This window comes from Paralichthys olivaceus, chromosome 13 (assembly GCF_024713975.1).
Source record: "Paralichthys olivaceus isolate ysfri-2021 chromosome 13, ASM2471397v2, whole genome shotgun sequence".
Classification (NCBI taxonomy): Eukaryota; Metazoa; Chordata; class Actinopteri; order Pleuronectiformes; family Paralichthyidae; genus Paralichthys; species Paralichthys olivaceus.
In genome coordinates, this window is record NC_091105.1 from 22,956,027 (window position 1) to 22,981,364 (window position 25,338).

Here is a 25,338-nt window from a genome sequence, read left to right on the forward strand (position 1 = left end):
ATCTCATTTTGTTTATTGCAGGGAGAGGGGAAGTAAATCAAATATTCACAATAGCAATTTTGTTTTCCCCAATAAACAAAGTGGTGCCATGAGGCTTTACACTAAGAGTTCATTAAATCTGTATGGCCAATCACAGATGCTACACTGAATAGTTTGGAGTATGCTGCGCTGTGATAGGCTGCTCCCAGTTGCCCAAATATACAGAGCAATAAGCAGCTTTTTACAACACAAACAAAAAGCAACTGTAATATATCTGCATTTAAAATAACAGCGATAGTTTTTAATTTGAGTTTTTAATGTCATTAATGTGCTAATCATTTGTCCCACTATTGAAATGATCAACATTTAAACCAAGACAGTACATTACCAGAATGACTCAACTAATATGGACTGTACCACTACCACTATACAGTAAACTGACCATCAGCCTGTGTGTTACAGACTCTCTGTGTGAACGGATGTGTGATATCCCTCCGTTTCTTTTCTTATCGTAAAGTCACATGAAATGGTAACGATTTGTGACCACAGGGGCTTCCTGCTTGATCCCAAGCCTTTCATCATAAAACAGAGTATAAGGGGTGTCTCTCACACACACATACACACACACCCACAGATCCCATCAGTAGGTCAAAGCAACGACACATTTGAGGACGACCTCACCGGGGACAGAGCCACATCCCATCACACCATAGTATACTGTGGAATTTCGCTCGCTGGGTTGTGTGTCCTGTTACAGAAAATAACAGCACATAAAGGTTTTATCATGGGGAGTGTGTCGGGTCACTTCTAATCTTTTAGGGATGCACTTTTTAATCCTTCGGGGCCATAGTGTAATCCCATGATTTTTGTGAGCCATGGATTTGATACATTATGCTGCTTTTGATGAGGAAAGTGTACTTTAGTTTGAAAAGATGATTATAATATTGGAATTACTTTTAGAACTGAGACTGTGCTGGCAGCAAAAACAGATGCCATATCTATACACCATTTAGTGATGTCAGCATCTTCTCTCAAGATTTATAGTGATATGGAAGTTCCATGTTTGCATAACAGATAAACCTTGTGCACTCTTTTGCTGTGGATGCACAGACAGAGGGTCAAAGGGTCATAGGTGCAAGAATCTTGTTTCCCATGTTGAATATAAAAGACCTGCTGTCAGTCATTAAATGAGAACACTGTCACCCTCCCTGAATTAAATCCTAATGTCATCACTGTCCTTGTCTGCAGCTGAATGAGGTTCATATACTCTCACGGCAGAGGATTTCTATAGTTAGCTCAGAACAGGACAGCAGCAGTGACGAGGGAATGTTTGTATTCCCACAACAGGAACGTACAGAATGGTAGCTTGTTTTCCCACAATCCACCATGCAGTCAGTGAACATGTCTCTCTATCGTGAGCCCGTTCTGATGAATCACCACACACCCTGCTGCGGCTCAGTGCCACATGCGTTTGCATCACGCACACATCTTACGATAAAGGGGGGTGTGAGGGAGACTGTTGCTGTGTTCGTGACACAGTCGTCACAGCAGCCAGACTTCTGTGCAGCATCACAAGCATCATGATCCCATCCTCTCATTCCATGCTTGAGCCTGACACGTGTGGCAGGATGCACCATGCATACCAGCCACACGTTTTAGCTGTAGGATGCAGTTACCTGATCTGCTCTGCCTCATTTGTGTCACACTTCCTCTCAGCCGCACATATTGTCGATGATATCCCCTCCCCGCCCTCTTCACATTTAGTTTTTCTTCTTTTTTTTCCTCTGTCTGTGTCACTGTGGACGAAATGCAAATCTAAGATCAGCAGAGTGTATCATGGCAGAGCTGTGGGGGGCTCAGAGGTATCTGCAGAGAGGCTATTATAGTAACAGTGGCAGCTGGAGCAATGGGGGAATAATGCACAGTACGAAATTTAGTGCTGCACCACTGCTCTGTTGTACTTACTGAAGGCTGGTTTTAATGCTGACAACGTTAGCATCATGAGGCAGATGCTGATGGAGCGCACCCTGCTCACTAGCTGCCATAGACAATTCTCTGTTTGGACAGGAGGGACACACAAGCCTAAACAGGAGCAGGGAAATGTGATACTTGTGTCAAGATGAGTTAGATCTCATCAAAGGGTAGTTTGTTAATGTTTGTTGTAGTTGCTATGTGCACGTTCTACGTGCATGTGTGTGTTTCAGGTGTTGGATTTCAACACAACGTCCCAGAGGGCACATTAACCTGAAGCCCTATGAGGACATACTGAGAACCAATGTGAAGCATTGCTCAGGCAGCCAGCGCAGCACACATAAAACACACTCAGACGCAGACATGCACAAGTGAATGCACACACAAATACACATACACATATACATGACACACCCCGCTATCATCATCATCAATTCACTGTTGAACGATGTTGCTCACTCGCCCCCTGCTCTACATTCTCTCCCGTCCACTTTGTCTGTCCCCTGCTCCACCATCTCATCACTGCTGCCGCTTCACTATGGATTTGTGAATGAAGTGGCACTCAGATAGTGACCAGGAGCATGTTGTGAATAACAACCCTCATATGTTTCTCCGGCCGGTCTGAATCACGAGGTGACAGGAGGGATTTGCTGTGAAGTGAAAGGAGAGGTCACTTGTGTGAGCTGGCTGCATCACAGAGACTTTTATTTTTGTTTTTATTAGTGTGCTTATGATATCCATTAGAGATTTGTTGTGTTTCCACTACATCCTTTGTGCTACCACTGCTGTTCATGCATAATAAATCCCATCTCTTCATCTTTTATCTTGATTTGTTTGTATCGTATCTTTTTTATTTAGCCATGAAAAAAAAAAAAAAAAAAAAAAAAAAAAAAAAATATATATATATATATATATAAAATATATGTATAGCTGAAATTTATATTGATTTGACCAGTGGGAGCAAATCAGACTATTTTATTTTTAGACCTGAAGCTAGAAGATGCTGAAACAATTGCTTTCCTTTGTATCAATACTAATTTTATCAGTTGTTGAAATATATAATATATATATATATAATATAATATATTAATAATAATAATAATAATAATAATATATAGTGCAGCTTTGAAAGAGTTGAATTAGCCAATCTAATAAAATCATGTACTTGCTGTGTGGTGTTTTGTGATTATAGTTTTAAGTGGATCTAAAAATGCTGTTAGTGTGTCCTAAAGGAATAAATCTTCTCCCTGGAGCTGGTTCTTCACATCTGTGATATTCCTTAAATGTTCAACATAGAAATTCAACACAGAACACAAAAAGCATCTTTAGCCACGCGCTACATCAGAGCTGAAATCTTGTGGTCTGTACGTACATTTTCCTCAGACTGTGATCCAGTAGGCAGGGACCAAACCTCCTCTGTGGTTCAGTGAATCAGCCAATCTCTCTTGAGGAGCCCTTACCGTGGCCACTGAACAAGGCTGGCAGCAGTGATTTATGAAGCCATTTATGAAAAGTTGTCACGTAAAAAATTAAGGGAATGCTTCACAGAGCTTTTTCCTCACAAATTATTATTTTAGTGGAAAAGTGGGAGAAATGTAGGAGAAAAGTGGCTCATGAATAATTGATTCTGAACAAAAGAATACATGCATTAACACACAGTTAGCCTCCTCCAGGCGCTTCATCCACTTCCTGGCAGGTTTACATTCTGACAGTCAGACAATGAAAAGATTAGTGACTGATAATTTTAGAAAAAAGAGCTCTTGATTGTAAAATACTTCAAAGTATTCATCACAATATAACATCTCTTCTGTTCATCAAGACCAAGATGCATGATTTTAGATGATGTTTGAAATAAAAAAGATATCACTTTGATAATGTTATGAATTTAATGTTCATTGTTGTGTCATCTTGTGACATCCTGTTGTTTAAAATGATTTACAAATGATGATGTTTTAAGCACCTACGTCCAGAAATTTAATCAGTTAAGATGCTATCAAAATTAAAAAATGAAAGTCCTTGCCTTAAACAGTAAACCAAAATAGTTTGTGTAAGTCTATGTTAAGACTGTGCAACCTTCTAAATTCAGGATTTTGACTGCAATAGTGTTTTTCCAATCTGAATACCTTTTTACATATATCAGAAAAAGCCATGTGGTAGAGTTCTCTGCATTACGTGCCATATTGGTAAATAGGTCAAGATATATATCTCTTTAAAATATTTCCTGTGAAATAGAGTTCCAGCCTCATGCAAAATGTGCTAAAAATGGGGGAGTAGTTGGCCATGAGTCTATTGCAGTGAGAGGAGGGTGTGGTGCTGCATCCTGCTGCTTAGTCTTATTTCTCTCTCTCTTTGTGTGTATGTATGTGTGACAGAGACTGAGCTGGCTTTCATTAGGTTTTGTCAGGAACTGAAGCCCAAGCAGTGCAGGACAAAGAAGAGAGAATATATAGACTCCAGGCTGAAGGCTTCTGCCTCAGCAGAGTAGCTGTAGTGAGTGGCTGAGTGAAGCACTGTGTAACACTTCTCTGACTGATACTGAACATTTCCACCTGCTGTATATTTCAATAGTGTATCTTAAAAGAATCATAGAGTTCATCACTAAATTCCGTGTTTTGTTCCTCCTCTGTGATCTGCAGGAAACGAAGCCCATCTGCATCCAGGGATCCAAACCAAAAATACGACCAAAGGGAGGGGGGGGACCACTCACAGTATGCCCCGACGGACGGCGGCATGCCCAGATCACCGTCCGACTATGGGGATGGGGACCCTCGGCGGGCTCCGCGGGGCCCACACATGTACCCAGATGTGGATGCGGCACGGATGGGCTACCGGGACCGGCGGGGCCCTGGACGCTGGCACTCCCAGGAATACCCACTGGACCAGGAGCTAGATGGACCCAGTGAGTATGACCTCCAGAGGCAGCGCCAGGAGGAGTTCCAGACGCGCTACCGCAGTGACCCCAACCTGGCACGCTATCCTGTTAAGCCACAGCCCTACGAGGAGCAGATGAGGATGCATGCTGAGGTGGGCCGCCTGAGGCATGAGCGCCGCCACAGTGATGTCTCCCTGGCTTACACGGAGCAGGACGAGCCTGGGCCCATTCGGCTGTCCCGACAGCATCTCACCGAGCGCCGGCCGCCTATGGTGGGACAGCGCTCCTACTCTGTTGACCGGTCCTCCCCAGGGCCAATGGGTCCTGGCCTTGGAGGTCACAGAACCTCCAACCACAGCCCCCCAACGCCGCACCGCAGCCCTGTGCTGGGTGACCGATCCGGAGACCTGCGCAGAGGAGACCTGGGTGTGGGTGGGGATCCAATGCGGAGGCAGCAACACCATTTGGACCCCAGTTCAGCTGTCCGCAAAACCAAGAGGGAGAAGATGGAGAGCATGTTGAGGAACGACTCTCTTAGCTCGGACCAGTCAGAGTCAGTGCGCCCGCCACCCCCCAAGCCCCATAAAACCAAAAAGGGTGGGAAGATGCGGCAGGTGTCACTGAGCAGCTCAGAGGAGGAGCTGGCCACTACACCGGAGTACACTAGCTGTGAGGATGTGGAGATAGAGAGTGAGTCAGTCAGTGAGAAAGGTAGGAGCCACACACACCACCAGCGTCTCTGTCTGCTCTGTCTCTGCATAGCTTCATTTAGTGCTAATACTGCTCAGATACTTTGTCATGCAATTGTAAAGACATTTGTTTCTAATACTAATGGTTAAATATTTCTTGGAATGTCAGATTTCATTGAATTATCATTGATTGATACTTGCTGTCTCTTATTGATATTGACTTTGATGTGATTTTTTCAGCTGTTAACTCAGATATAACCTTCAGATCCCCTGTCTACAGTCTTATATGTGATGTGTATGTTTATATGTTTATATGTGTATTTTTATGTGTACAGCTCATTATTTTCGGTTAAAAGAAATATTAAGAATTCATCAGCATTTATTTATTAACAACAACAATGTGTGAACAACATCAGCAACAAAACAATCTGGACAAACGTTTATGAAAATCTAAATCTGTAATGCACCAAAACATTTATATTTGTTTCTCTGGACTCTGGTGCATAATCAGCAGCTCATCTCCTAGTTTCCCTCAGTTTCTATTTTCTGATCATGAAACAATTAATTCTCTGACATGTGATTAGTGACTTTGATTCAAACAGATTCGCTCCTTTTTAAAAAAAATCTCAGCCTTCACTGTAACTGTCCAAGAAACCAGAAAATAATGAGCACCTTTGGGTTTTATGTATGTTTCCTGTGAATTTACTCTAACAGCTCCAGTGCCTTTGAGGAGGAGGCTCGTGCTCACATGAGCCTGATATGTTTCAGTGTGGATGGGTGTTTCGTGTGTCTTTACAAATGTAATGCTGCTGCTCTCAAGGCCTTATCCTGTTGCTCCTGCTGGCACACTTCTCTGTGACCTGCCTCAGCTGCTTCACTTGATCAGTCCGCTTTAATGGACAGTGTTACATAACAGACAGACAGGGGAGCAGGGAGAGGTCCGTGGTGTGGGTGTCTAGTAAAACATGCTGAGCTAAGTAAAAAAACAATAATTCAGTATTTTTTATTGAGTCGTTTTATGCCATGAATATTACATTAATGAATGGATAGGTGATAAAAGTGCAGAGGGTGATGTCTTCCTGCAGTTAGCCTTGACCTCTTCACTTCCATTCTGTTTGGTTAACATCCATATTATAACTGTGTATAGGACTATTCAAACACAAAGTAATATTACAAATATTTAAAAAGCTAAGGATAAGTGATTATGAATGGATTTCTATAAGAAGTGGGTTTAGTTTATTGGTATTGGTCCTGTGGAAAACAAAATTAAGTGAGATCAATCATTGCAAATGTCCTACCTGCTTCAAGACACGAGTGCACTTTTGTTTAAACACAAACTGGCAAGTGAACAGTCAGCCCGACTGAATTAAATGTCAATTTGCATAGAATCAACCTCAAATACAATTGTTTGGGCTGTTGGCTTCTCGACTGCTCCACCTGACAGCTGTCGTAATTGCAAATTGATTGTATTGTCAAACCTGTAATTATGGAGGCATTTACCTAAGAAATGTTTAAAGCAACAAAAGTGAAAAAAGGAAGGAGGAGCGGCTGACAACTGGAGGAATAAAAAGGAAGGAGAGTACAGTAGCACTGTTTGCTTTTGTAAGTAACACTTGACCAAAGCACCTGCCACGTGTGAGAAATGTTTGATCTAGAGATGAGCGGAGGAATACAGTGGGTCTGTTATGTAACTGTTCTCCTCACTAAGGGAAGCAGCATCTGCGCTACATTATTGATGTGGGAGTTTCCAGGTTTCCAGGTAGCCATGAAACAAAAATAGGGAGAGAAGCAGCTTGTTCTGAGGGTCTGTTCTTTTCTGTCTCTGTCTGTCTGCCTCCTACATGAGTCAGATAAACGGAAAGCAAAGCACAGAGTTTAACCATTGACCTGAATAAATGAAGCTTTCATATAGAACTCGGTTGATTACTTGAAGCAAGTAATTTATTTAGGTTTAATGTACAGTTTTATTAATTTATGACACCATTAAGGCTGCTGAGATATGGTGCATGTAGGGAGTCTGAAAAATTGTTCAGAAGATTTCCCTGAATTATTTATTCGAAATCAGTGTCCTTGTTTGCACTCTTTCAGTCGACTTGATTGTGTAATAAACAGTCACAGCAGAGACGAGATCAGGCACAGATTTGGACGTAACATTTTGGATAGATGTAATATTCTGGAGAGTATTAATATAATCAATTAAAATCCTTCTATAATATGATCAGATCCAAAATCTGTATTTGTGGTACAAAAATAGCATGAGTGTAGAAATGGCATTGAACCAGGTTGTGCATCAGTTTGAACATCCACTTTACAATCCAATAAGCTGACGCCATGAAGGAGTCTTGGACCGTAACATGCAAACCAGCACGATTTGATTAGCTTCCTCAGAGCAAATCAGAATGAATGAGAAGGCAAAAGAGGCAGAACAACCGCGCAAAGAAACTGTCAGTGGACATAGTGTAAGAGAAGAGGGATGAGGAAGAGGACAGAAAGCACCTTTTATGTGAGCCCGTCAGCATCTTGCGGTTTGTGTACTCAGCTTGACGGGGGCAGATCAGGAGATGGGTGTGCAACGGTAGACTAAGCAAGGTGCATGTCATGCTCTTAGTACCTCCGATTCCCTGCAGGGGCCACTGAGGCTGGAGGAGGGCTAGATGGGATGGGAATGAGGTGAAAGCAAAGGGAGGAGGAGGCTGGAGGAGAGAGGGTGTGCCTGCTGTATCTGGCTTGGCTCGTGCCTGCGAGCACTAGAGACTGATTTATCACGATGGCCTCTCCCTGTGTTTTCCTCTGTATCGATCCCCCTGACATGCAGCCTCATAATAGTGCAGAACAGACAGAAAAGGAGAGGCTGGCTGGCTAACTACAGCAAAGAGGTGGACATTGTGTCGTGACAGCTTGTGTCACATCGTCATCAAATGGCTTTTGAGATTGTTTTTTTGCTCCTCAGTAAGTCCGTTGGATTGTCAGTCTGTAAAATATTGATAATTCACCCTTTTTCACCATAAGCTGCACTGCTTCAATAATGATAGAAGTTCAATTTAATACCATGTGTTAAGATCGGCCTCCAGCAGAGGTTTAACACGACATGGTTGTACCTTTGTAGCATGGTGACTGCTAAAACACACAAACTGTTTCACCCTTGCCTCTTTTCTGCTCTTGCCCCTTGAATTGTAGTAAAAACAGCATCAATAATTAATGATCCAATTAATAGTTTACACTGGTTTTTATTGAGCTGTCAAAGTGATGGAGAGCCTGCTGGTAGTGAACTCCGCCACTGCCTGCGCTCTGCCTTTGCCCTGAATCAGCACTTTGTAGGGGCCTCGGAGTCGGGGCGAAGCGGCAGGGCCGGGCGCAGACTGCTGATGCTCACAATTTATGGCCGTGATGAGTTTCCTGCTCCCTGAAAAACCACACAATGCCTCGCTGGGGATCAGTGCCCAATTGTGGTGTGCCACTGTTAATAAAGCTTCGGGGAAATAAAGGGGAGAGGCTGTACGCGCCTCCATGCTGGCGCCCACTCAAACCTTCTTTAGCAGACACTGGGCAGGGGAGGGGGCTGCGATGAGAGGAAGAACAGGTACAGGTGGAGGTGAAACTGTGACTAATATAACCTTGTGCAATCCATTTTGAATCTAATGTCAGACTCTAACAACAATAAATAATAAAACCTTACAAGACTAAAGATTAGAGATTAAAAAACATCAACAGTCAAAGCAGCAATGAGTTAACACGATGAACAGGTAATCAAATGTTCACCTTCAAGGGGATTTACATCACATGTCTCTTCCCCTCTCCGATCATGACTGCAGGCCTTAAGCCGTGTGGACTATCATTAGACAAGTGACTTCTCCAGTGGAGAATGTCTCCCACTATGACCTGCTCTGGTGTTAATGCTGCTGACAGAATAGCAACTGAAAGGCAAAGAGGGTAATCACTGTTGTCAGCTGTTGGTTCGAGGTGCACAGGGGGCAAAGCCTATCTGCAGACATCCATAATGTTTTATCACACAGCTGATGGATTGTGAGAGCAGACAGGAGGATGGAGACCAAGTATTATTCTATGGGCACGTATGAATATGAATATTATGGATTAATAGTCACAATAACAAAGTGCAGAGATTCTAAAGATGAACAACATCACCTCAACACCAGTGGAACATATATTTAGCCCTGTGATGCTGCTAAAACAAACCAAATCCAAACAAGTGATACAAAATACACTTTTGTTTTAGTTCCTAGAAATAGCAATCACAATGCATTAATCTAATTAATTGATGAGATGTAAAGAATAAAAAATGACCTTGCTGAAAAGACAGCGTTAGAGGTCTGAGCTCTCAGACCTGGACGGAGGTTTTAAGCAAACCAGCATGTTTGCCGAAATTTGGCTACTGTGCTCAGTTAACTGCACGGTCTGTGACTCAATAAGGCTCATGTTTGCCCTCCACTTGTCAAACCGACAAGATACTGAGGCTCATGTTGTTCCAGATGGGCAGGTCAGTGTATTGAGGCAATATTTGTGTCCACAAATGAAGTTGTCATAGATAATATGGTTAGTTGTTGTCAGGCTGTAAATGAGAACGTCTATTAGCAAATACTCAGGTGAGTACGTTACGGTGAGACAAATCTGTGACATCAAGACTCAAGTTGTAAAAACAGAATCTTCATAGTCAGTGTGTTAGGACCTGCATTCCTCCATCACTTGTGTTTTTTTAAGGGACTGGAAGTTGCGGCTGCATCTATTCACAGAGGCACTATCTTCAGCATTCTTCCTCTTTGCAGCGTCTCTTTTTCATTTTGAAAATCCCCTCCTCTTGACCCCTGTGTGCGTCAGTCCCCTATCGCCTCGTCCTGTACACTTAGAAGCATATGCAGTCTATTTTTATGCCTTTCCATCAGACTTCCCTGATTTCCCTGAGATTGAATTCTCGGCCAGATAATGCCTGAAGGAGGGTTGCCTTGTATAGATCCATTAGGTTCTGCAGCTCTTTGCAGGGTTAGTGAAGTGTGAGGAATGTGATGTATATTGCTCAGGGGCTGCTGTTTTCAGACAGCCTTACCTATGCCCGCGGCTCCATGGTTCACTACAGCTGCATACATCATGTCAGCACCAAATAGATTTCTGTGATGTTAAATGACTTATCCTGTATGTGCTTTAATAAGGGCAATTTCATTAGGACCACCTCTTAATTAGGGCCCGTGCACCGAAAGGTTTAAAGTAACACTAACAGGATTTTTTAAAACTTTATAATAGCAGCTTCAGAATAAGTTTGATGGTTCACTGACTTGAACCATCACCCTAAATGTCTGTTTTAGCTCTATGTAACTCTGGTGAGCAGGTACAATCTCCTGTGAAAAGCATGTAACTAACTGTTAAATTGCTAGAATCAGGCCCAGCAATTGTAATAGTAATGCTGAACTGTAGATCAGTTAAAAAGACTTAGAAGTCATTAAAATGCAGTATCCAGTTAAACTTTTGAAAGTGTCAAGAATTATAAACAGAGTTTTGTGCATTTGTTACAGCAGCATCTCTTCTGTTTCAGGAAGCTGGGGATCATGGGTAATATCCAGCATTCAATTGTGTTTCAGCTCAGTGAGTGGAACTACACAGTCAGAGCTCCACTCAACACATTGAAAGGCTTTTGTTTTTTCTCTGCATAAAACCACTTAATCACTCTGACATGGAGCCCAACAGAACAGAGTCACCACATGTGGCTGCAGAAGGTGCTGTTGTTCGGCAAAGGTTTCACAGTGTTGCTTTAAAAATCAAAGAGACCCTGGCCTAAACGTTGTTTTATATGAAATTCGAGAAGCACATCTACAAAATCATCTAGAAGCCATAGCCTGAACCCAACAAGAAATCCATATATATATTGAAATGTTTCACAGCATTACTATTTCAGTAAGTAGAATCCATGTCCATAACTTTCATGTGCTGATCCATCCCAGGTGCGAGGTCCCTTTAATGCTGCTTGGAGCTTTAATTTACTTGATTACTGATATGTAAAATGACTTGCCAGTGTAACTGGATAACATTTAAATGCCCACTGCCTCCACATAATGGGATGTTAAATGCAGAGATATGCTACACACCAAGGTCTCGGGACAAAGAAATCCTCACTCTCTCTGCAGTCGTTCTCCAGCCCCTCTCAGACAACTGAAATCATTTTTCCATTTAGATGGCCTCAACCATCAGCCCTCTTTGAATCTGTACTGCTTTCCATTGGGAATTTTGGTTCTACCTTTGGATCCAATATTTTTTCACTCTTTTTAATTAGCTTGGATTTTTAAGCCTCTTAATCAAATTGAAAGTGCTCTCCATCTCTCTGCTCTGTGCATCCACATGGGAAAACAGGGCAAATCCTGTACGATGACAAAGTTAGCTCCGCAGACCTGCTTTTCTTTCAGGTCAGATGCTCACAGTGAGTTTATATTTCTGTCAAATATTGCATATTCAGACTGTGGCTGTTTTGTATGTGCTGCAGCAGATAGGGTTGCAGGTCTTGATTCCTCCTCCTCCTATTTTACCACCAACAGTTCTGCTCTTCCTATTCAGCTGGATTGATGAGAAAATGAAGCAGTTTTACAGAATCACCCCAGTCTCCTCCTGTAATGCCCAGTCTGAAATTCTCTAGGCTGAGTCCACGGATGCTACTACAGAAGTTGTAATCAGAGCCTCATCTTTAAAAGCTCTCTCTGGTGCACTTTAGATTGAGGTCAGTTAAGGCTGTGTGGAACAGCAATCTAAATCCCCAGTTAAGCACATTAGAGAGCTGCCCTGCTCCCTCCTGCAGATGCAACTATGCTGTAGGATAAGATGTTGCATCGTTGTCTGCAGATTTGGACTGAAGGACCCAGCAAAGAGTTTTCGAAACATTCTGGGAATGAAAGTGGTTATGGGTTTCAGCAGAGAAAGGAACGAGCCATTGAATAAATATCAGCTGTTAACATCATATGACAAATTTTAATGTTTTTAAGTCTCAATGTTTATAATGGAAACTAAATAGATTCTGCTCCTGTCTGTTTTGAGTTTACATGAAGTACCTTTAAAGGTTCAGTGTGTAGAATTGAGTGACATCTAGTGGTGAAGTTGCATGTTGCAGCTGAACACCCCTCACCTCACCCACCTCTTCCAAATATGAAAGAGAACGTGTGGTAGCCTTCAGTTGTTACAAAAATCTCAAAACGTGATAGTTTCTGCTAACAGATCCCTTTCACCTAAATCTTACACACTGAAGCTTTAGAGTTTCCTGTGATTTGTTAGTGGAGCACATGAGGCACGATGACTTCAGCTGTCTTGTTAGCCTCGCAGAGGACTTTACAGGTTGTTTTGGATTCTAACTATGTCCTGAGGCTTCTGTGTGAGAGAGTGATCGTTGGCTTGTGTCTTTTCCTCACTGTACAGTGTTAAGGTGTTCCAATCAGTATTGATTACTGATACTTTGTTGTTGCATCTTTCTTTCTCCACACAGGGACCGTAGACTTGCACATGATGATCACCTTTTGAGTTTGAGCAGTGTTTGAATGTGTGTGAGTGTTTGGACGTCTTGTTTAGTCCTGAAAGTGTAATATGTGCGTGTGTTAATGTACGTATGTCGTGGTTTGTGGTGTCCTCACCGGTCCCTCTCGCTGTCCTCTCTTGTGTATGTGCACCCTCACCCCCTCCCCTCACCACCTTACAGGAGATTTGGATGGCCATTGGTGGGACCATGCGTCTTGGCATAGCAGCGAGGCCTCCCCAATGTCTTTGGTGAGACATGTGGAGCCCTGCCTTGACCCCCCTTCCCCCCTCCCTCCTGCCTTTTAACCCCAATCTCTCTCTCTCTCTCTGTCTGTCTCCCCCACCCCAACCCCCTTCTCCTAGAGTCTTTTGTCATTTCATGTTTCCTTCGTTTTATTTACACCTTTGCATGTTGTTTTTCTGTTTTTCTTTCTGTTTTTATCCCACACCTGTAGGGGACAGTCAAAGGGGAAAAAGAAAAACTATTGAGCAGGCATTTATGTCCGAGCCGACACACACCTTATCTGAGAGGCAAAAGAAAATGGTGCGCTTTGGGGGACACTCATTTGAAGAGGACTTGGCATGGTGTGAACCGCAGGTTAAAGACTCGGGAGTTGATACGTGCAGTAGCACTACCCTAAACGAGGAGCATAGCCATAGTGAGAAGGTACTGAGACAATCTAGCCTGCATTTTGTTATTATTATTATTTATGACCTACCCATCCAGTCTTTGTTTGCTCTCTGTCACTAAGTGTAAATAGGTGAGATGTTTGTTATTTTTTATTTTATTTCACGTTGTATAAATTGATTTCTCTTGCGATTTCGTTCCTTTTTATTTTTCGGTTACTTTTGGCTCCACCTTGCTCGGTGTTGCCGAAAAAGTCTTTAGGGGGCACCCTCTTTGCTTGCTACTTGTACTTGCTGTTTTTGCTCCCTAAACAGAAACTACACATCTTACAGTAGTTGTTGAAGAAACGCATTGACGCACAACCTCTCTGTTTGTCATGGCACACAGGAATGTGGGTCTCTCCTAGTTGCATGCTCGTTCTCCTCCGTATGTTGTGTTCTTGCTCTGCAGCGGTCCTGTTTAGTGCAGTAGGAACACCTTTACACAGGCCCGTCCCTCTCACTCTGCTGCCCTACCCCACAGCACCCAGTCCAGACAGAACCTGCCCCCTGCCCAACTTTCCATTCACTTCTATAGCAAAACTCAAATTATTGTAAAAGCAGAAAACAGGGAAGATTGGACTTGTTTTGCACAAAAAACATTTGGTTTTCTTTTTTCCCTTCCACTGCTGCATCTGTGAATTCACCCTTTCTGTGTCTCATGGCTTTTTTCTGTGATTTCTGTTCTTCATCCTTCTTTAAACTGACGCATCATAGTCTACCTCATTGGTTCTTGTATCATAGATTATATTTTCCCCCTTTTTTTTCATTGTCTGCTATCCCCTCACTACTCCACTTGATGGTGGTTGTATGTGTGTAGTGAAGAACCAGAGCGAGACTCCGGTCTTCCTGCTCCAGTTTGAAGAGCTGGTTTGAGGAGGAGTGTTGTGGCTGCTTGCTTTACTCTGCATGGGGCGCTGCATGAAGCTCACTCCACCTTCACGCTGGCAGGTTCACACAAGCTCTGGAAATAACACTGACTACTTCTGTCGAGTCATATTTATGAGTTTTGTCTTGTCCAGGATTACCATGAGGAACATAACATTCCTTCATTTAGATTTAATTAAGCATGTCGTTGACCAAAAATTCCAAAAAAAGTCTTGATGATTCAACAGAGTTTGTGTGAACCTTCTTCCCTGAGTGAATAAATACTACCCCCATGCCCTCTTTTCACTATGAACAGTTGTCTACTTTGGTCTTAAGTGATCAAATTCAAGTGGATGAGTTGTTAAACGAAAGGTGTGTTGTTGCTCTGACCTTGTAGCACCCGGTGACGTGGCAGCCGTCCAAAGATGGGGATCGCCTAATAGGGCGAATTTTGCTCAACAAGCGAATGAAAGATGGAAGTGTGCCTCGAGACTCAGGAGCTCTGCTTGGTCTGAAGGTGAGTTTATCATATGTCCGTTATACCTAAGAATTCTGTGGAAATCTGATGGCGTCATGTGATTTTTTTTACTGGTTATATACTTTCAACTTAACATCAAATCTTTTGTAGCTGTGATTTCAATTTGTGGCCTAATTTTTTATGGGTGTCTTACTTATTTTCACCTTGGCTTCTGGTTATTGATTACATCATATGCTACTAAATTTATTTAATTTTTATTAGTGACTTGATTATATTCATGATACATTTTCAAAGGCAGTATTTGATATTGAGATCTATCATTTTCTCTACACACTCACATTGAGCTAATTCAGTGAAGTGCGTTCAGCCTCTCAGACGAAACTAGTCAGCCTGCAACCAAAAATTAAATATATTATTTGTGCAGTTATTGCAGTGTGTATATCTTGTCCAATCACAATACCCACATATGTATTTATATTGCATGATTACATATTTTGTATTGATTTAAACCTTCGGAGTGTAATTTCATTGCAGTTACTGAAATGCCAAAGCATTTAGAATACTTAGCATTGCTGTAGATATTGGTTTCTGTTCTCTTGTTGTCTCGCCGTTGCATAAATCTGTGGGCGGTGCACACTGATAGAAAAAAAAAGCTGAGCAACTAAAGTCCAGAGGAGCACAGTGGGCCACGAGGAGGGAGAACAGTGAGCAGCAAGATGGGGAAAAATCATTACTGATTGAATGAGCCTCCTGAAATGGCATGTTTGTGTCTGCTCAGTGCCTCTGCGCGTTTCTGTCGGCTCAGCAGCAGCCAACCAACTCGTCTATCCAGCCTGTCAGTCCATCAGTTAGGCTGCCAGCCCTGCCCTCGCTGCCTGTCTCCCTCTCTCTCTTCCTCTCTCGCGCCTGCCTGTTACATAAAGCCATTTCATTTAGCAGACTTCCCTAAGCTCCTTTGTATGTTGGCATTCAGCTGCCATTAAGAAGGATTTTTATTTGTATGATGCCCATGTAAGCTGAGCAGAGTGGAGTACGACAGCTTCGAACTGTACAGTACAGCTCTAGCCCAGGGCCCTGCACTGTTACAGAATCATGGAGCAGCATCAGAGTGTGTCTCTGGGGAATGAAACATAACCATGGACACTGAGATGCACTTTTACCATTGACCCTCTATACTTGTCATGCTTTTATTGGGGACTCATGGGTTAGGGGACTCAAGATCTAAAGATGGGGAAGGCTCCTTGTACTCCTGCAAACTGCAACACACATTCCATCTTTGCAAAGAAGAGTTGACATGGCACATTCACACTTTGGTTACAGTAGCACTCACAGCAGAAGTTTACACATACACTTCATTGCTAATTCCTGTATCCTCTCTGCTTCTACAGGTTGTGGGAGGCAAGATGACAGAATCTGGTAGACTTTGTGCTTTCATCACTAAAGTGAGGAGAGGAAGTCTAGCAGACACTGTTGGACACCTCAGACCAGGTATTAAAAACAGACTCAATATTCCGTTAATGGAAGTGAAATCAGAGGACTGAGTAGTATTCAGCATGCTCTGAAAGCATGTAATGGTATCTTCCAAAGGTTGACAACACAGGTGCACTTACAGTGCCTGCACCACAGTTTGAAACATTTCATGTGATATTCAGTATCTCTGATGTTTTTGCAGGTGACCAGGTGCTGGAGTGGAATGGGAAGCTTTTACAAGGAGCCACATTTAAAGAAGTTTACAATATCATACTAGAATCCAAGCCTGAGCCGCAGGTGGAGTTGGTGGTCTCACGGCCTATAGGGTGAGAGCTCACAAATAATGACAAGACAGTTCTGGTGGAAATATACAGTAAGATGCCTTCACTGACAGTCACGACCTTCAGTTAGTGCTGAATTTGTATTTCTTTTTTGAATAACACATCAAGCATTGTAATTTACCTTCGCCAAGGACGTTATATTTGCATTTGGTGTTTGTTAATTAACAGGATTACACAAAAACTACTGGAGGGACCACCACAAAACATGGTGGAAGGATTGGTCAGGGAAAAACTCATCAAAGTTTGCGGCAGATCTGATTTTTCCCCTCTTTTTTTAACATCACGAAACAGGACATTTTCCACATTTTAATTGATTTCTCAGATAACATTTTATGAAAAACTGGCATATTAAGGGGAATGTTATCCATGAGTGAATGAAATTTGGTGCAGATACAAATAAAAATTCAGATCTAGTGAATTTTAATGTGGTTTGATAAGGGGACTGTTTGGCCTTGGGGGAGGTATGTAATCTACTGAGTGCCATTCTAGTTTGAAATGTGATCAAGTCAATTAGAACAAAGACTTTTCTTTACATTAGACATGACAAATACAACCCAAAACAAAACTTCACATCAGGCTATGTCATCTTTTGACTTTATCACCACTCCACCAAAATAAATGATGGTGCTTTAGAATTTATCAGTTATATTTATCAGAGTAACTTGAATTGGAATATTGAGACATGTAGAGAAATCCAAGTCGGACTATTGCTTGTGTTCTCGAAGCCTGGATCATACTCAATTCCCCAGTTGTTTGAAAAAAAAGTTTGCTTTTGTCAATAGTGTAGTTCAGGGGGTAGAGCTGTCATTCCCTTACTAGAAGCTCGGCAATTCGATCCCAGTCTTCCCCCACTCGCATGCCGATCTCTCAAATCTCAAAACTGCCCCCTCTCATAAAGTGCTGCACATAGATGGATGTGTGTGTGAATAGGTGAGTGGCAAAAACTGTACCATGGAGCACTTTGAGTGGTCATCAACACTAGAAAAGGTCTATATAAATACAGACCATTTACCATTTAAAGTGCAGTGTATTCATCGTTAGCTCAGATTGGTCCTCCCCATCCCCTTCTCTTCTGTCTCACACACTTTCTGTCTTTTTTTCTTGCAGAGATATTCCAAGGATACCAGACAGCACACATGCACAACTGGAATCAAGTGAGTATCCACATCAGCCCAAAAATATCAAGTAAAGGAAATGTCTGAGAGAGTGGCTTCTGTCTGTCTGCCTCTCTGATGTCTTGCCCTCCTCTAGTCTCTCTTCTTGTGTGTGTCTCTCTATCCCCCCTCTCTTTTTTTATGTCGTCATGTTACTAAAACTACAAACTACAATCGACATCACTATTTAATAATCTAATCACTTTCCCCTGCACTCTGTCAGGTTCGAGTTCTTTTGAGTCTCAGAAGATGGATCGTCCGTCCATCTCCGTCACATCCCCCATGAGTCCCAGTATGCTGAGGGACGCCCCCCAGTACCTGTCAGGACAGCTTTCAGTAAGTGGCCTCAGCATGACAACACATGAGATCCTCTGGAGGCAATGTATTGTTTGATAGCTTGTGCTGAAGTCATATGAATTAGTTAGAGAGCATATTGTTCACATTATTTGACTCAGAATGTATCTACAATCCTACGTTAGGGCAACCAGGCACAGCTCCTCTCTCTCTGCCTGTTCAGCTGGCCCTTTACCAACCCAGCACAGGATTATAGATCAGGTTACTGTGAGTGTGTTGTCCATTATCTAGTATAAAATCCCTCTTGGGGTGAATGGGTAAAAGGCTGCATTAAAGCAAGAGATAAATCAACACTCAAACTTAGGATCCACAAGGGAAATACCTTTAGCATTGAGGAACACCTCTCTCACAACATCGATATTTATGAGAAATGTTGGGTTTGTCTGCCACTGGGATTGAATGTAAACATTCAGTCTGTCCCATTGAGTCATTAGAACCACACATAACACAACCGCATCCTGTGAGTCAATCAGAATAAGCTCCTCACCACCTTGAAACCTTTCTTGCCTTCTTACCTTGTTATATTCTGTAGGGCTTAGCTTGAAATCCATGACCAGCTAATCACAGAAACAGTTCACTGAATAAAACACCTAAGAGCTGCAGTGCTTGATGAGTATTTCTACACAGTGAAGAAGTGCAAGTGTAATATTTTTGGAGCGGTTCCTAGATTTTGTTTGGGGACAATAGCAGAGGGTTAACGTCACTGTGACGCAAGCTGTGAAGCAGAGGAGAAAAGGTCCAGAGAAGAAAGAGAGATATAATTGTGAGCCATTGATCATTTTGTCAGAGGGTCTATGAAGAACAGAGCAGAGAAGTAATCTTTGATAAAGTAGAAAGAAGCAGGGAAACCAAACATAAATGCGAGGTGAGGAAGAACACACTTACTGACCTAAATCTCCCGTCTTAGACTACAAACATCTGTTGTTGTGTTTATAGTGTATAGTGAGTTTTTGTTGTTGTATTGTGGGGTTTTGGTTTTATTGCATTTTCTTTTCTGTTCTTTTCTTTTTTTCCTTTTTTGCCGTTCAATTTTGCTTATCCAGAGCCAAAGCCTTAGTAGAAGAACAACGCCTTTTGCCCCTAGGGTCCAGGTAATGGGCCCTGTCTGCAGGGCACAATCTCTATTTGGTCTTTGCTCATTGACTGTTGACTGGCCTCTTTTCTGTTTCCATATCTTGGAAAATGCATTCCCCGGGGAAATGGCAGCTTCAAGTTTCCCTTTCAGTGTAGTGCATTGTGTCATTTTTCTTCTATTTGATTTCTTGGTATCACTGTTCGGATGACAGTTATTATTACTCATTTTAACCCATTCACATCATTATTCTTAGGTGGTGCATGCTCAACTAATCTGAAAACATATGAACAGATACTTTTCCATTGCCTGATATCTTCTACTGAGTCCAGTGACTGACAGCATCTTGTGTTGTAATTTTTTTGGGGGGGATCTCCACGATGGCATTGCAGGAAGGTGTCGCTATTCAATTTTCCTGGGTTGTTCTCTACTTCAGTTTACATGAGCTCAAGTGTTGTCAATTAGCAGATCATGGTAATGGGTCTGAGTTTCATGAAGACACCAAGTTGAAAACCAAGCATTCTACTTTACAGTTGAGGGTTAAAGAATAAGCAAATGTTGCCTCCAAAATAAGAAACTTCAAATCAAGCACACCTACAAAGATTTTCCTCCACTGGGACAATCTCTTTTATTCTTTCATTGAGTCAATCAAATATATTCAATAAAAATATCAGGCTGTTTCTGTGGTTTGTATTTCACAATCGCTTAGTGTATTCGTGAGTAAGTCAGGCTTTTGGTTCAAAAGTTTACTCAGTTGAGCATTGGGTATTTATTTATCTAATTCTAAGTGTTTTACAATCGCTTTGTGTGACTGTATTCATGAGCCAGTCTGTGTTAAGGTTAATTTTACTCCTTGGAGCATTGGATATTTATCTTGCTGACATTATTTGTTCTTTTGCTTAGAAGTGTCCTCAAAAAACAAAATATTGTTAGTACGCATAATAAAGGTTGAGGCTGCCTGTGGGATATTTTTTACATTTATTAGTGTCTAAACACATGATATACAATTAGAATTGAGGCACATATTGTTCTGAGCTTGTGTGTGCTTATGTTTGTAGTCTTGGAGAAGTGCACATATTTTTACTGTATATGTGCACATTTTACAATTGGACGATGTTACCACACATAATTCAATCATTCAGCTTGTTGTTCAGAAATATTTTTCCAATTCACACACAGACAGTATATTCATATTTTGCAGTATGTGGTGTTTTTGGTGGACTACAAGTTTAGAGATTATTTGGTACAATTTGCTTTCCTGCTGTCTGTTTTTGCAAACACCAGATCTGTTGACTTGTCTTGGATGCTCTCTCTTGCGTTGCTGCATGTGTAGCTGGTAGCATTAAACAGCACAGACCCTTTTCATAATCACTTTTTAAAAGAAGTATGGACAAGATCTTAGAAGGTTTTATTTTTCTCATTTCATCTACTTCCTTTAAGGCCTCTGTTGGACGTTTTTTTCTTCTAAGTGTCCTCTTCGGAGTCCATACTTCCCTTTTAGTGTGAACTGTCTTTAGTTCCTCTTGCAACAGCATGATTGATTTCTCTGCATCAATGCCCATTGATTATCTTAAAAATACATTATTAGATGCATCATCAACACCACTGGTAGACAGTGTTGTTTCAACAGAGCACATGCTGTTACTTTTAGAGCATGCTGCCTTCAGTCAAAAGGACATTCAGGCCAGCTGCATTCAGTCCCATTCAATAACCACATACACCATATGCACAATGAAAAAACACGTCTCTCTCTCAAGTAAGATCTCTAGCTGTACAGACTAAAACCTCACTCAAAACGTACGATCTTACTTTGACATCCCTAGCATTAGCATACTATAGTAACCACGACACGTAGTTCCATGTTTCAATCAACTCTTAAGCTTTGAAGCATGTGACCTAACATCATCTTGGCAGGTAGACACCTTCTTCCTTTCCTCTAAAGGGTAAATACAGGAGAAGACCCTAAGCTGTAGACAAGAACTGTTGCTTTAGGCGTAAATAAACAACCAAAATATATATGGAAGTACTCAATTTCTTACTAAATCCAGTTGTCTTCTCCTGCATTACTCCCTCTGTGCTCCCTCTGTAACTCCCATTGACCCTGATCTGTCTCTCAGCAGGATGTCTCTGCTCTGCCCCTGCAGGTCAAACTGTGGTATGACAAAGTGGGCCATCAACTAATCGTCACCATCCTGGGCGCCAAAGATCTGCCACCCAGGGAAGATGGCCGCCCCAGGAACCCTTACGTCAAAATCTATTTCCTCCCTGATAGAAGGTAGGAATAGGAAGAGTTACCTTTTGCTGATCTGCCTGTTAGCCAGCACACTGATGTAACACCATTCATTGCATTCAGAAGGCATTGAATTGGATGTGTGCAGTTACTTTGTTGGTTGTTTGGTGTAGTTTTGTATCTTTGAAGGAGGTCTCTCTTACGCTCTGATAAAGAATACAGGAAGTGGACCTTGTCAGAAAGATCAGCACAGTCGTCTTACCACCTCATCCTCACCAGCATGCCCCATTGCTGTGCTCTGTCCTGTGTCCTGTTATTGATCTGTTGTATTCGTGGTTCTTCTCTACCATGGTTGTAAATAAAAACAGTTTGAATTATTGTTCCTCCAGCGACAAAAGCAAGAGGAGAACAAAAACGGTAAAGAAATCCTTAGAGCCCAAATGGAACCAGACCTTTATGTACTCGCCGGTGCACCGGCGGGAGTTTCGGGAGCGCATGCTGGAGATCACACTGTGGGACCAAGCCAGGTTGAGGGAGGAGGAGAGCGAATTCCTGGGGGAGGTAAGAAAACCAAACCCCACCCATCAGGGACACTCACTGACAGTATCTCAGCGCAGCATCTCCTAAACAGCCAAAGCCTTAATAAAGCTTTTGGCCATTTCAAGGATTTTGACAGTCTACAGTTTGTCCAACATGAAACATTTTCTGTGTAGAACTATTACAATGAATTAACACACCTGAGCAAGAGAGAAGGGATATTTGGGGATTGACTCTCACTGTAGCTCATGGTTGTTTTTCTCTGATAGATTCTGATTGAACTGGAGACGGCTCTCCTGGACGATGAGCCACACTGGTACAAGCTCCAAACACACGACGTATCCTCCATCCCACTCCCACGTGCCTCCCCGAACACGCAGCGCAGGCAGCTCCACGGAGAGAGTCCAACAAGGCGGCTGCAGAGTATGTAACACCTCCATCCCTGACATGTTACAAAACTCCAGTGTTATGCTGAAGAAAGCAGCAAATTGTTTTCATAGATAAACAAAAAATGTGAAAGTATAATCTACAAAGTCAGTAAAAACTGCTTTTTTAATTGATTTTCAGTAAACTGTTAGTTATAAAGAGCTGACAAAGATATGGAGCTATTTTGTAGCCCTTTGCCAACAATGTAGTAAGTATTTTTCAGGCTCCTAATAACTCAGCCTTGGAGTTTGCTCTTTTAGCTTAAGTAAAACCATCACTGTCATACTCACCAAGAGTACACATAAAGAGTGTGTTAAAAGGCTGTGCCACCAAACATATACAAAAGAGATCATAGCTGATAATAATAGATCCAGGCATTTTTAATATTTTTAATAATAATAATACTCCTAATGTTTCTTTTGATTGATCGACACATCACATTACTCACTGTTTTCCTTTTATTTCTTTAGTTGATTAAAGCGTTATGTGTAGTAGATGCATATCTTGTCTTTGTCATCCATGCTACATCAACCTTACTGCTTCTGCTTTTACAGACAAAGGCTCATATTCATACAACTCAGGTAAAGGACCCCTGCACTCGCAGGCAGTGCTGCTCCATGGGGCATCTGAGTGTTCTCCTGTCCTTTTTGAAAGACACATCCTCATGCCCTGATTCCCCCCCACACCTTTTTCCATGGAGGGTGCACGCCTCTGCTGCATTAACTGGATTTCAATGTGGTGAGCTGGTGTAAATGGTACACCACTCATTTGAAATCCACTCAGGGTGGCAAACATGTGCACGCTCCACGGAAAGAGTGATTTAGGACACAGTGGTCTGTGCCCCTCTGTGTATTCACCCTTTGAATATGCCGTGATCCCACCTTGCAACCCTCAACAAAAAATGCACTTGATCCTCATCCTAAAGTGGTGCTTCAAAAACCCAGTGACCGCCCTGCCAGACACAGTATAATGTGACTGAGTCCACTTGCTTTCCCTGTGTTACCTTCTGTATATATTTTATTATTTTGCCCTTGATAAATGTTTTCCCTTTGAAAAATGTTGGCGAATGTCTGCAGCCCATTCTGATTTTTTTGTGTTTGTGTATTTTTAATGTGAATATGTTCATGAAATTGTGATGGGATGTGGTAATACCACTGTGATACTTTTTTTTTTATTATTCATACTTGATTTTAATCATCTCAAAAAGTGGTAGTATATTTAACTAAGAGAAACCAAAAAGATGTGTTTAATATATTATTTGTATATTTCCTCTATGCAATACCCAAAATACTGTCGCTCATTTCATTGCTCTCTTCTCTCCCCACTTTTATATTCTGTGGCCAGTCAGTGGTGAATGGGCTTTAGATAACTGTACTTCACCTTACTGCCTTCACCAGACACTTCAGGCTTGCTTGCTTCCCCACCAGGACAATTTTCTGGGCGTTTGCTCAGTGTGAGGTGAAAGAGCTGACAGCTGTAAAAAGTTTCCAGCCAACTGAGATGAGAGGTTGCCAGAGTGCAGCACTTGTCATTTCTAGAGAAAAGCACACGTGTCCAGTTGATTTAAGTCGACTGAGCGGTGAAGGCAATGGGCAGGGCTGCAGGAAGGGTATCATACTTGAAAGAGAGGGGGACAGGAGAGAGGTGATGAAGCGACTGGGGAGGACGAAGAAAGAGCTGTAAAGCTGTATCATGTCTCCCACCTTTGCCTGCACATGTAAATTGAGTGACACAGTGTGTAATTTAAAGGTCCAGTGTGTAAGATTTAGGTGAAAGGAATATTTGGCAGAAATTGAATATAAAATAATCCTAGTGATGTTTTCACTGGTTTGTTTCAAATTGTATGAATTGTTGTTTTCTTTACCATAGAATGGGCTTGTATATTTACATGGAGGGGGGGGTCCTCTCTGTGGAGGCTTCCATGTTTTTGAGTGTCGTCCAAACTGGACAAACTAAAACCTTTTGAGTTTTCATGACAACTGAAGTTCACCACAGGTTCTCTTTCATGTTGGGAAGGGGAGGTGAGATGAGGAGTATTCAGCTGCAACACGAAACTTCACCACTAGATGCCACTAAATTCTACTCACTGAACCTTTAAAGTGTCACGGTACAGACAGATGAAGGCCGAGCAGTGAAATGCAGCATCGTTTGTTAAAGCTGTCACACATGTAAACCAAAACATTCTCTTGTAGGAGGGTTTGTTGTATTTGTAGAGCGCAGTGACACAAGTTAGAGTCTGATGGTTTAAGTGCACATATTCCTGGCTCCACTTACAATCTTCAGTTTAAACAATTAAGATTAGAGTCAGACCAGGGAGGCATGATACAAACATGCAGTACTGTGAATGAATGAACCAGGGAATGTGAATGACTTTTCCCTGTTTACCCCTCTCTCCACCCATCTCTCTCGTAACTCTATCTTGTACCTCTGTTTCCTCCCTTTCACGTTCCCATTGCTTCTCTTTCTCTTTATATTAAAGGATCCCAGAGGATAAGTGACAGTGAGATCTCAGACTACGATTGTGAAGATGGTGTCGGGGTAATAACAGGTAATATACTCTGGTCATATTAACATGCAGTCCAAGACTATTGATACATGGGACTTAATTAATCTACAGCACAAGTCAATAAAATCTTTAAAACCAGAATGGCACTTAGAGAGTGCACAACTCTGCCAAGGCCCAACAGTCCCCTCGTGAAACCACATTTAATCTCAATACATCTGGAATTGTT

The 25,338-nt window shown here is 42.0% G+C and overlaps 1 protein-coding gene across 50 annotated transcripts in view; it reads left to right on the forward strand.

The window, feature by feature from the left end:
* rims2a (regulating synaptic membrane exocytosis 2a) overlaps positions 1-25,338 on the forward strand; it is a 130,514-nt gene that overhangs the window by 57,245 nt on the left and 47,931 nt on the right. For 25 of the 50 annotated variants that reach the window (XM_069537856.1, XM_069537854.1, XM_069537853.1 and 22 more), the window contains 13 exons: positions 4,587-5,533; positions 13,467-13,678; positions 14,942-15,061; positions 16,411-16,510; positions 16,695-16,818; positions 17,941-17,987; positions 18,211-18,323; positions 19,385-19,432; positions 21,558-21,688; positions 22,012-22,204; positions 22,450-22,603; positions 23,161-23,187; positions 25,086-25,154. In XM_069537856.1, coding sequence (XP_069393957.1) covers positions 4,587-5,533; positions 13,467-13,678; positions 14,942-15,061; positions 16,411-16,510; positions 16,695-16,818; positions 17,941-17,987; positions 18,211-18,323; positions 19,385-19,432; positions 21,558-21,688; positions 22,012-22,204; positions 22,450-22,603; positions 23,161-23,187; positions 25,086-25,154 — 2,285 coding nt within the window. Of the gene's footprint in view, positions 1-4,586; positions 5,534-13,192; positions 13,261-13,466; positions 13,679-14,941; positions 15,062-16,410; positions 16,511-16,694; positions 16,819-17,940; positions 17,988-18,210; positions 18,324-19,384; positions 19,433-21,557; positions 21,689-22,011; positions 22,205-22,449; positions 22,604-23,160; positions 23,188-25,085; positions 25,155-25,338 lie in introns of all 50 variants that reach the window. The other 25 variants (XM_069537867.1, XM_069537870.1, XM_069537877.1 and 22 more) reach the window with 8 other exon arrangements.